The following is a 13088-nucleotide window of genomic DNA, read 5'->3' on the forward strand; positions in this document are numbered from 1 at the left end:
ATGTGATACATGGAAGGAATCTTGTCGATCATGACTTTTGCCCGCCATGATCCAATCATTTCAATTCATATAAGGATGATGACTTGATAATTCTAATGAATGGTGCGCACTTAAAGTTTATTTTTTAGATCTTCAAGTCATCACATGAACCAAGTNGGAGAATGTTAAATTATATTAATAATTAACATTGGTTCATGTAATGTAAGGTATAATTTTAATGTAAAGATTCTAATGTGATGATTATTAGAATATTAAAGTATTAAAGTTATTGGGATTATTTTAGAGTTATTAAAATTAATCCCTCTCTTCTCACTTCAAAAGGGCATTTTGGTATTTTTATTAAGGTTAATTAAAATATCATAAAAGAGGAAAAAGTTTTATGACAGTGAACANAGTTACGTTTCTGAAAAGTGAAAAAGAGAGAACGAACGTTCTTGGAAAAGACACTTTGACAGAGAAACTATCCTTGCAACTTCTATATCATCAAGAAGGCATTAAAGAGAAGTAAGAGGAGAGAGAACGATTGACAGGAAGAAACAGGAAGAAGTGCACAATGGATCCAGGTTAGTTCTCTTTTACTGTGTATGTGGGAATTGTGAGTATCATGAAAATTCAAGATCCTGTTGAGTTAATTTTCATTCAATTGAAAAATTAAAGAATTGCTTACAGGTTGCATTTCAATGTTCAAATCTTACACGTTTTGCATTGGAAGGTAGAATTAAGGAAGAGAAGTAGAACTAGTCAAAAGCGGCTTTTCCCATTTTTCTCAATATCCTGACAAAGGATTATAACTTTCATATGGATGCTGTGAGCAGTGAGCAGCGTCATTGATCCTTGAAGTAAACCAGTAATGAATGGGAAAATAAAAAAAAAAAATAGGGACTTTTCAGCCGCATCTTAAAGTTGTACGCTTGTTTACATCAGATTAAAAAGCAATAAAAAGAAAAGCAGTATAAAAATTTGAAGAGAAAATCATAATCATCAGCTTCCCAAACAGAAAAAGACTGAAAACAAAATTGTTTACTAGTTAGCCAATTTAACACCTACTTTACTGTCAATATCAGCATCAAAGGCAGATAATTGATTTAACAAATGCAAGGAGTTACAATTTCCACAGCCAAATAACAATACCTAAAAGTTCCATAAGTAAACTCTAATGTTGTGCTTGGATGAAGAATTTTCAGAGTAATTCATTTTTATATAGAATTTAAAATGTTTTATGGCAAAACATGTTTGGATAGCTAATTTAAGAATATTGAAATTTTCTACATTTATAAGTATTTTAATTGCATAAAATTATAAAATTCCAAATTTTGACAAAAAGACAGGAATTTGAAATTCTTCATACCTCTCATTTCTTACATCTGTCTTTTCTCATTAAAAATTTAAAATTATTTACTGTTTTATTTTAAGTTTCAATTTTAAATATATATTTAATTCTTTTGGATATAGTAGAAATTAAATTTTTAAATATATATTTTAAAATTTTAAAATTAGTTACTGTTTTATTTTGAGTTTCAATTTTTAAATATATATTTAATTCTTTTGTATATAGTAGAAATTAAATTACCCAATCCAAACTAAGAATTTGAAATTTAAGAAGTTTGAATTGATCTATCCAAACAAAACATTTTCAAGTGTAGGAGTTTTAAATTAAAGCAATTTAAATTTCTAGCGTTTCAAATTCCTTTAAATATTTTAAAATTCTTCATTCAAACAGTCTAAAAGCATTCAGAATAAATCAAAGTGATGGAAGTTGTCAAATATACCGTTACGCACGCAAATTAGTAAAAGACTTACGAGAGCATAATATTTACAGAAGGTACTCACCAATACTTTGCACATGGCAGCTACTCTCAATGGCAATACCCTTGTATTACAACGGAGTTGGGGAACAACAGAAGGTGAAATTGTATGATTCATAGAAGGAGATGATGATATCACCTCTGAAAAATACGACTGTGCCTTTGGATTTGAGAATGCAGAATCCTAGACAAAAAGGTGTCAATCTTTACAATCAACGTAAAATGAGAACAGTGAAGGCAAAAAGAACCAAATCAGAAAATATCCAAACCTTTTTGCTCATGGAAAATGCACGTTGAACCGCCTTTGCATCACTCTGTCGTTTTGTTTCTGATGCCTTCATTGTATCAATCTCCCTTTCAGTAGGAGAGCCCTCCCTGGAGTTTAAATCTTAACCTCAGACAATAACATAACTCCAAAGTAGAACAATAAAAACTGCACAGTAAAGTTCCAACCTTTTATAGTGTACACTCCATCCTCCTTCACCATCTAAGGATAAAACCACATCATGAAATGCAACCAATGCCGGACGATGTGATATGGTAATGCATGATGTTCCCATTGCCCTAACTTTAGCACAAAACCGTTCTTCCATATCAGTAGTCACAGCACTTGTGCACTCATCTAGAATAGCAAATTTAGGCTTGTGGTAGAAAAGTCTAGCCATGCCCAATCTCTGTTGCTCACCCAATGAAAGTTCCTCACCCCAATTTACCTCCTTTTCAGGAGGGTAACGATCCAACAGATATTCAAGGTCAACCTTGGGTACATACACACATAAGTTCCATAAACAATACCATCAACAAAATTATCAATCAACTGCTACATATTTGTGTGAAATCAAGAAAAACATGGGATTAAATGTGAACTTTACATTTTTTAACAGCTCCACCATCCCGCGGTCTGTGAGTGGTTCAATCTCTTGTTCTGCAGTAATAGGATAAATCAACTGATCTCGAAGTGTTCCTACAGCAGTGTATGGCCTTTGGGGAACATAGAAAATCTCCTTATTAAGATCAGAGCCAATTCCAGGTTTCACAATATGTCCAGATATCAGTGGCCAAAGGCCACCTAGAACCCGGAAAAGAGAGCTTTTGCCACTTCCATTTGGACCTTCAGCCAAAGAAGCATTAATAACATGTCAAACAATCAACCATCACAGATAACAGTTTAAGAATGACTCTTCCAACAAAGAAATAGATAAAAGACAACATCAACTGTCAATGCTAACTTAAGCCCAAGAAAAAAAGAAAAGAAAGAAAGGGGAGTGCTAGCAACACACTTTAAAACACTCCGTTCTTAGTCAAAATTTATTGAAAAATACCAATATAGAGATAGAGACCAATTAAATGGAAAGTAGGCACTATGATACACAAAGAAGAGAAATTAGTTAAAATAGTTAGATATTAGTTAAATGTTAGTTAGATATAAACAGGAAAGAAGGAGAGTAAAGGGGGAAAAGGATGTGATTTTTTGTAGAGTGAGCTTTAGGTCTTTGTGGAGGGGAAGCCCTTGAAGAAGAGAGTGCTCTTCTATTTTTTGTTCTTTTCATTCTATTCAACAAAAAAAAAAAAAAAAAAAAAAAAAAAAAAAAACCTTTATTTTCATTCTCTTTTCGATTCTTGGTTACTAACAAATTGGTCCAACCTGTCAAATCTATTGTGGGTCAATATGGAAAGGTGTTTGAGTGCATTGGAAAGATGGGTCAAGGTGTTTGAGTGCATTGGAAAGATGGGCCAGTGAACAAGGGAATGTGGTTGATGACCTGAATGCTGACATGACTGTTATTAAAGAAAGTTTAAAAGACATGAAAGAAATCAAAGAACTGTTACCAGAAATTAAGAAAAGCAAGAAACTAACTGAAGGAGGAGAGTACTTGGTTAATGATGAAGAGAAGAAGGAAGAAAGATATCTACATAGTAGTAGATCAGATGAGGAGGGAGAAGAATTGTTCAGGCCTTGTCTTAAAAGCATGGAGTTGCCCATGTTTGAAGGGAATGACTTTTATCAAGAACCAATCTGTTTTGTCAATGTGACAGGATTAACAATGTCTCCAAGATACAAAGGTCTTTCAAGAGGACCTTTACTCTCCCAAAATCCCTTTTCCTCCAAAACGCCCAAAAAGTCTCCCTAACAACAGCCTCCCACAGACTATATATAATAGTCTGTTATACAACAGGAGGTTATAACTGCCTCCTTTATTTATTTCTCCGTGTATAAACCCTTCCACTGAACCCTATCAAGGACCCACTAAAATTTGTGATTTTTAATAAACTTCAACCAGTAAAAGAGACTAGAGAATGTGTTCAAAAGAATGTACATGTTGGTAGCATCATTTAAACAGAGGGTTCAGATACCTGTGATCAAAATATCTGCTCCTGATTCACTAAAGTTTGTGATTTTTAATAAACTTCAACCAGTAACAGAGACTACAGAATGTAATCAAAAGAATGTGCATGTTGGTAGTACCTCCTTAGGAAAGGCCAGTATTTAAGGAAAAGATTCGGATACCTGTAATCAAAAGATTTGATCCTGATTCAACCCTAAGAGTTAGATCATCCACCAAGACATTACCAGTGGGGGTCACAACCTGAATTTGGGGGCACCATCACTAATAAAACATAATAAACACTATATGAATTCAAGGATGATAGATTGTTGAGCAGATTTGTTTACCTTCACACCATCAAATTCAATGTAGTTAGCTTCACTTATGCAATTTCTACTTGCTTTCCTTTGAAGGGAAGATTTCTCGTCCACCAAACTTAAGTCCCTTGATACAGCCATTAATTCACAAATGCGATCAGCATACCCACTGTAATACATACAGATAGGTCAGAACATAGAGGCAGACAAAATGGATCTTATAAAGTATTGCATATAAGGCACGCAATAAAAGCCTCTCATATTAACTTCTAAAAACAACTGAAATGAAATATCTAACAGACCTGAGACGATTGAGCCGTCTTGCACTGATAGAAAGAGTTCCTAGAGACTGAAATAAAGAAATTATGACACTAGTATGATATCTAAGATTGCTTAACATCTCTGCCCGCCCTAAAGTTGAGCTGTCAGGCCTTAAATGACCAGAAAAGAAAGGTTCAATAATCAAAATAACAGCAACAGTAGCACCAAGGTACTTCAATAATAAGTCTTGAATCATCCCAAACCACCAATGGTCATGTAGCACATTATACACATGGCTAACCAAGGTTTTAAACTTCTGTTGAATATGGGCTTCTTCTCTCCTCTCTCCACCATAGAATGCTACACTTTCTGAGTGAGTCCTCAATCGTGAGTGAAGCTGTCGATACTCTCCTTCCAATTGCTGCTCTTTAGACATAAGTTTTCCAAAAGAAGGAGAAAAGTTTCTGATTGCAGCACCAGCTCCGAGTACATAGGCCTGAAAAATCCATAACAGTAGATTGACAAGGCAAGCACTGAATCTAATATCAGATCTAATATTAACCAGCTTCCACAAACAAGAAAATACTTAAGTATGAATACAAGTGCGTAATCAGAAATTATAAACCAGAATAGTTCAATTAAAGAGATACCAATATCCAGAAGACATATTTTGGGCTAGCATATGAACACAAACGCCAGGTGTATAGAAGTCCATCAGTAACGGCTGTGAGATCATCCTGTACAATTTCACTTAACTCTGAACAGAACCTTGGCACATCACTGGCAATTCTTTGCTCTGGGTTAGTTATCCGACCATCAACATGCGATATTTTGTAATACACCATGTTCTGAAAGCAAAACAAAATGATAAACATATAGACATCACAAAAACAAACATGGTTATGATGCATTTTTTACTGGCCAATTCTGAGAATAATCTCCTCATACAATATAAAAGTATGAGTGTGTCGGCATAGCATACTTGGAATTTGAAAAAGTCTTTTAGATAGTTCTGAAAAAACATTCCGAATGGTCCAGGACGAGCAGCCCAAGATCCAAAAAATAGCCAGCTGGGGACAATAGGAGCTTTTTCCATTCGTTTTACTATCTTTAACAAATTTAAATTCATATACCCACAAAATTAACAGTTCAAAACCAACTACGATGCATGTTATTTAAGTAATAGAAGGTACCATCACGCAAATTCTGAAAATATTGTAGTTAATGTGAAAATAGACTTGGCATTCATGTAAAACACGAAAGTAAAAAAAAAAAAAAAAGATAAACCACATAGGGAGGAAGTCAAAAACTAAATATTTAAGACAGTAGGGACAAGGAATATATAAGATGATTGATAGTTCAACACAGACAATCTAAAATAGACACAACTACCATGCAATTTAACAATTTATACCTCAAAATAGTGGGAATGAATAATCTTGGTTAATATTCTTCTGAAATGTAAACTCAGAGTCCCTGTTATATACTTTGACGTAGAATGAATGGTTGACAAAAGGAAACACAAAAGAATGTTTTCTGAAATTAGCCGAAGAAACAAAGGTACACGTCGAAGAAAAGCAGCACGAAATAGGAAGCCTTGCACTTTGGCGAGCCTGTTGCTCAAAGCAGTCCGCAACACCTGCAAATATATAAAATTCTAAAAGTCATTAATTTTAACCTCTATGTAATTTATTTCTTTGGAGAGAGGGAGTTAAACCAATATGTACAGTTTCTGATATCCATATAGTTTTTGGTATATGAGGATCAGTCTCCAAGGTTTAGACAAACAAATAAAATGTTTCATCTTTAATTTTCTCCACGATTTCCTTTACCAGCACAGGCTTCAATACTGAGATTCTAAGCGCCCATATTCCAAAAGGTAGCAAGTGTAAAATGCATTCTTACACTGTCTGAGCAAGCCCGTATACTATATACACATACACAGTAATAAAGCTAAACCATACTTATGTTAAGATCAGAACTAAGAGCTGTGGTTTTATGAAAACTTCAAGCTAATAAGATACTTCCTATTATAGAAGTATTCTGTTTTTCCTTCCAGACCATCCAGCTATTACAGGCTGTAAAGAGGTGAAGAAAATACGGACTTTTGACATTCCATAAGCATAAAATAAAGCAGTGAAAGGAATAAAGGAAATTCTTGGCCAAGTTGATTTTTTTTATCTACCTTCTCTTAAGGAGGGCTATTTTTATATTTGAAAAGTTATAACTCTTTCCGTTCTGTACTTTCTTCTTTCAATATGCAAACAATATTTTTTTTTTTGTTTACTGCTCTACAGTCGACACTTTTATGGAACAATCCACTCCAAATCCAATAAAAGTATTAGATAATATTAGATATTGTTAGATATAATATGATATGTATTAATCATGAAATTTGCTTGGCTCATTTTTTTTAGTTATTTTTATTAGAAATACATTATCCTATGTGTGTATTTTACACAAAGGATTCGGCCTATGCCTCTGTCTTTTATTTCAACATGGTATCAAGAGCATTAATGCTTGCCTTCCTGAGAGTGCTAAATTTTTTTCTTGAAACTTTTTTATTTATGACATCATTTTTAATCTTTTTTTCTAGCCATTCTTTTTTCATCTCGCCACCCTCTTTCCTTGTTGGAATTTTTTCACTGTTTTTTGGGCTGTTTCCCTCTAAGTAGTTATTTTCTATCTCTACAAATAGCTATGGGCTCTTCTACCACTCCTACTTCATCTGATCCATCAAGACAGTCTACTATCTTTAACAAATTTCTCAAATGATATGAGGATGTCAGAGCTCTGGTGCCACCGCTTTTGTTGCACACATAAGTACATCTTTTGTTGCCTCACTCATTCCAACTCTTTTGGTCCTTGGTTTCTTGAATTGGGTGCCACAAATCACATTAGTGGTTATAAAAACTACTTGGTTTTTATTGATCTCTTTCACCAGTATAATGACTATATACACAAGTGGTGAGCTCTAAATCAGGGCTACATTTCATAATTTTAAACATAAATAGATGTCAAAAAAACACGATGAATACTTGAATATATATACGAACATTAAATTATGCCTCATTTTGAAAAATTGAAGTCATGCATGAAGCATAATCATCCACAATAAAACAGACTTACCGCTATGGCAACTAAACCTAAAAGATCCCTTGCACCTAATTTTCCCATGTCAGTCAGTATAATTGAAGCAAGGAGTTGGAGTGACTTCAACCCTTTCTTTTGTTTATTTTTTGTTGCATTAACGCCAACCTCCTCTGTGACTTCACTATCGCTGTTTTTCCCATTGCAATGTCCAAATAAATCAGGTTTACTAACTCTAAACCTTGACTGCATATATGCAGCTGTTCCTCCAGCAATTAAGATACCAGATGCAAGTAATAAAGTTTTCCTGTCATCAACCCATGGAGAAAGCATCAGCAATGTTACAGTATACATGCAAATTAGTTAAACAACAGTACGTTTCAGTGGTCCCAGTCAGAAACCAAATTTTGGTGTATGGGTCCTAATGGTACTCCATGTCTATTTTACTTTTTGGAAAAATATAGAGATACCACAAAGAGATGCTGGAAAAAGAGGAAGAGAAGATTGAATACAAAATACAAACTTCATTTATTAAATACAACAATCGGTTTTAACAAATGGGAACTTAAAAGGTCATAAAAATTAATAGAAAAAAAAAAAAAAAAAAAAAAAAAAAAAAAAAACAGTTTCAATATGCAGTTAATTGGGGGAATTGGAAACCAAAATGGGATGTTACCTTCATTCTTGCTACATACCAATGTTATAAATTACCCATTTCTAAGTAGTTAGCACGAGAAGTCTCAAGATTGCATCATGTGCATACTGAAAAAGTATATATAAGCATTATATCATTTGATCTTTGTATTTTTAGATGAAACTTGATCACCACTCAGTACTGCCAAAATTCCCTCACAGGTATCATATGATTTTTGGTCTTATGTACTCCTTTTTGGATTATGAGATTTGTGGGAGAGTAGGTATTGGAGATATTTCTCTTTTCTCTTTAAGATGAGTTATAAATTGACAATACTACTTAGAATTCTCTTATCTATATATAGGTTTCTATAACAAAAAATTACAAATCCTTTTAGTAAGTACACATTCTTTTAGTGTCACGTTTTTCAGTCAATATGGTATTAAGAGCATGGTGATCCCTAACTAAATTATAGTATATAAGTTTGTATAAACTTCCCTTTGTAAGCTAGTTCTGTGAAGTTAAATTAGGTTTAAAGTCCACTTTCAAAGAAGATTGATAGTTGAACATCAATAAATAAGAAGATTAAAGCTATTCTAACTAGGGTGGTCAATATTGCCTTATTCATGAGTATCTTGTTTGTCTTGGTATAATCACAGAATAATATGCCTTCATACTCAATCAAAATGGAGTTCTTGAAAGAAATCATTGTCTTATTGTTGACATGAGTCTCACTCTTCTGAGCCAAGGCCCCTAACCTCAAAATTATAGGAACCATGCATCACTGCAGTTTATCTCATTAATAGATTATAGTAGCTTTTTCACAAAAACAACTATGCAGTCCCAATCACTTCTCGGTATAGAAGTTTGACCTCAATCCAATGGGTCTGTTCTCACGACTCAAACATGCTTGAGGGTAAGCATGTTTCTTCTCCAATGATTTCAGGCTGTAAACTCTCTAACAGGATTTGATTTATTACCCAATCCATCTTTTTATAGATCTGTGGTGGGTGATCTTCAATACCTCACTAACACTAGATCAAAAATATGTTTCTTTGTTTACAAAGTTTGCAAGTTTATGTCAGCTCCTCTTGGATATCATTGTACTCCAATAAGATCCATAGTTAGATATTTAAATGGAACTCCTTTACTTTAGTATCTAAGTTATTCCAGCTCTTCATAATCAACCTATAATGATTAAAGTTTGTTGTGATGCAAACTGGGCTGCTGATCCAAGTTATTGTCAGTCCACTTCTCGAGGTACAATATTTCTTGCTCCTACTTCAGTTTTATGGTGGTTCATAAGCAAACCTTTGTTGCTAGATCCAGTAAAAAAACAAAATATCAAACTCTTGCCTCTACCACCACTAAACTTCTTTTGTCCAAACATTACTTAATGAACTTGCTATCCCTCATTGTTTTATAGTTGTTTATTGTGACAATATTAGTGTTGTCAACCTTTCTCATAATCCCATTCTACATGCCATGTCAAAAAACATGGAACTAGATGTTTTCTTTGTTTGATAAGAGTGTTTGCCTTGCAACTAATTGTTCAACATATTCCTAACCATGACTAATGGGCAGACATTCTTACTGAACTTCCACCACTAAACTTCTTGGATTCAAACGTTACATAGTGAACTTGTTACCCTCATTGTGTTTCAGTTGTTTATTGTGACAATCTTAAAGTTGTTAATCATTCTAGTAATCCCATTCTACATTCCAAGTCAAACAGCACTTCATTTTCTTTGTTTGAGAAGAATGCTTTCCAAGCAACTGATGGTTCAATATATTCCTGACCATGATTAGTGACAGAAATTCTTACTAAACCTCCATCTCCTACAAGACGTATTTTTCTTAGATCCAAGCTCACAGTGGTTGATCTACAAACTTTAGTTCACCCAGCTTGAGCAAGTGGGAGGGTGTTAGAAATATTTCTCTTTTATGTTTTTCCTTTATAACTGTTGTAATTCTCTTATCTGTATATGGTTTTTGTAACAGAGAACTACTACTCTATTTTAGTGTGTACACACTCTTTTAGCATCAGGTTCTGCATTTAGTGGTAGGCAAGGGGGAAGAGTATACAACCAGGTGTGAAACATGTATTCTTCAAAACATACCTAGGAATAATGAGCAGAATAGCTGATAATAATATAAAATTGATATTTAGATCAGCAAAACAAACAATTTGAGTCTAATGGTAAGCCAAATTCAATGCTTGGTACGAAATTAAGAATCACCGGAAAATAAAAGTACAGATCAATACCTTCTTGAAGCCAGAATACTCTGGCCATGCCGAGTTAGTTGCAACAGTTGAAGAGAAGACATCCTGGAAGATCAACCTTTCCCGTATAAAAAAATCAATGGGTTGTAGCTTCTCCTCTTTTGGCACGAACAAGAAAATCTAGCCTACATTGAATTTCATGCAGAAATGATAGCTACGTCAGCAGCCAGAATGCTTAGGGGCACAATCCTTTTCAAATTAACGAGGATCCCAAAGACAAGTCAAACAATGTGAAAATAATGTTTAGGTGTAAAAACTGTGGAGAATTATGTCCTAAGGTTACACAAAATGATGACCTGAAGTAATCAAAGGTTTAATCAAATAACTACAGCTAGAAATAAAACGCCAAGGTGTTGCAAAAGTTATTTCTTGAGACTCAATAGCATTTATGAACACTTTAAGGCAGAAACAAATAAATTAGGGCGTTTGCATTCATCCAAAAACCTCAAATGTGAAAACATAGCCAAGCGGAGATGATGCACAAACAAATATCAGGAAAATTAAAATTATCTTTTGAATTATCTTTATTCCATTCCCCCAGTATTGTTGTTTATTTCTTGGCAGGAACCATTTTTTTCCATCATCACAGAGTATTAACGATCGCACATAAATTTGCGAATACTACGTCATATAATCGGCAAAAGGATGTTGTCATTTGCCTTTCAAAAGTTTATGGGAACTTTTTATCTTCTCACTTACCAGTTGCACTTGTAGATCACCCACTGAGCGGATCACATGTTCGAAAATTAAATAACAAAAAACGAAAAAGTAAAAATTACTCGATGACTAAATATTCAGTATATTGTTCCAATCCGAATCAACAGATAATACACCCAAATGCCTCAGCGCTGTTTGTTTCTGAGCTCAATTAAGGTTAAAGTAAGCATGCCACTAAAGGAACAAACAAACAGTAGAAATAACCCATTTGCCTATCAAACTAGTTAACCTATGAGACGTGGGTAGTCCCCTCAAACAATCGCCTAACCTGGACTAATCCCAAATACTAGTGCTTGATGTTACACATAATTATATATAAAATGCTCACTTATTTCTCAAGTACACAAGTCAGTCCATGTACAATACTAAGCTTTGTCACTTTTGATTTGCTACTACTTCACTCCTACAAAACCGTGTGTCTTCTTTAAATATTTCCTACGAGTGAATAACTTCTCGTTTCCGTTTTGATACTTCTATATGAAATCCTGCTGCATCCATACCCTAGGTTTTTTTTTTTTTTTTTAATGGCACTGTACCCCTACGCATAAACGATTTGCACCACGAAATGCAGATTGTAGACCTTAACACTGAGGCACAAATCATGTAGAAACAAAAAAGTATCAACGAAAGACGCAATAGTATTAATCAAGTAGTAGAAGAAAAATGAGAGAGATAACTAACAGTGAAAGGTGGATAGCATTAGCCATGCTCTATCACGTTGAAAGCATGGTGAGAGAGCATATTCCCCTCTAAGGAATAGACATCATCGATTGTTATGAAAAAGTGAATAGTAAAACTCAGCACCGACCAGAATCTGCAACGAAGTTACAGTCATTCCATTGAACACTAGAAGAAAACCTCAATTACAATTATCACGTCGATCATCAAACAACAACAAAGCAGATTCATGAAATTCACACGTGGTACACAGTGTGAAGCAGTGAATTCAGGACAATAGAAGACATTGAACAATACCTGTCGATTAATTTAGCTGAGAAGTGAGTCACGCGTTTGGAGATTGAAAAGAAGAGAAGAGAAAGAAGAAAATGAGATGAGTTTTGACATACGGCGGAATGGTGTGTGATCGGGTCGGGTCCTTGATTTGGGTTGAATATATGGATAACGGATAATGGAGTATCTGAAAATCTACGGGCTAAAAAGGAAACGTAGCATAGAATAAAACACCCACCTTCAGTAACGCCGATTTTGTATTCAATATATCAATATTCTATATTACTATGTAATGTGTTTGTGCACGGAAGTATGAAATCATGTATTTGTTTTTTACATGAGATTATTGCGTACGTCTTTCCAATTCTAATGTGAATTTTTTTATAAAATTTCTGAAATCTGTTTCAGTTCTACTTGGAAACTGACAAAACGTTGCTGCATAAAATTTGTTTAATGGATCTTCCATTCCATAAAAGCTCAAAGTGTAGGGATTATGGTAATGGTGAGAGTTTCGTCTATTATGAAGCTTTCTTTGATCAAATTACTTAGTGTAGGGATGAAGAATTGAGAGCTACAAGATTATTATTGGAGATCCATTGTGATAGTGTTTATTGAATAGAAATATTTAAAAAAAATATGCAATATGAAAGTATGAAACTCTTCTCTAATTGATATTATAATTTTTAGTCTTGTAAAATGAAT

General features: G+C 34.0%; 1 protein-coding gene across 2 annotated transcripts in view; it reads right to left on the minus strand.

Annotated features, from left to right (window-relative positions):
- The window catches only part of LOC106756199 (ABC transporter D family member 1), a 26083-nt gene extending 13452 nt beyond the window's left edge, over positions 1–12631 (minus strand). For both annotated transcript variants that reach the window (XR_001375465.2, XM_022778847.1), the window contains exons 1-13: positions 12411–12631; positions 12117–12249; positions 10701–10843; positions 7840–8107; positions 6125–6349; positions 5361–5558; positions 4752–5206; positions 4480–4618; positions 4315–4393; positions 2678–2916; positions 2259–2563; positions 2075–2180; positions 1831–1989 (exon numbers count right to left, since the gene is read on the minus strand). Coding sequence is in view for 1 of the 2 variants with exons in the window: in XM_022778847.1 (XP_022634568.1) it covers positions 1831–1989; positions 2075–2180; positions 2259–2563; positions 2678–2916; positions 4315–4393; positions 4480–4618; positions 4752–5206; positions 5361–5558; positions 6125–6349; positions 7840–8107; positions 10701–10762 (2235 nt within the window). In the remaining variant the exon portion in view is untranslated. The remainder of the gene's footprint in view (positions 1–1830; positions 1990–2074; positions 2181–2258; positions 2564–2677; positions 2917–4314; positions 4394–4479; positions 4619–4751; positions 5207–5360; positions 5559–6124; positions 6350–7839; positions 8108–10700; positions 10844–12116; positions 12250–12410) is intronic.
- Positions 12632–13088: the final 457 nt, after the last annotated feature.

Source organism: Vigna radiata, chromosome 2 (assembly GCF_000741045.1).
Source record: "Vigna radiata var. radiata cultivar VC1973A chromosome 2, Vradiata_ver6, whole genome shotgun sequence".
NCBI classification, from domain to species: Eukaryota; Viridiplantae; Streptophyta; class Magnoliopsida; order Fabales; family Fabaceae; genus Vigna; species Vigna radiata.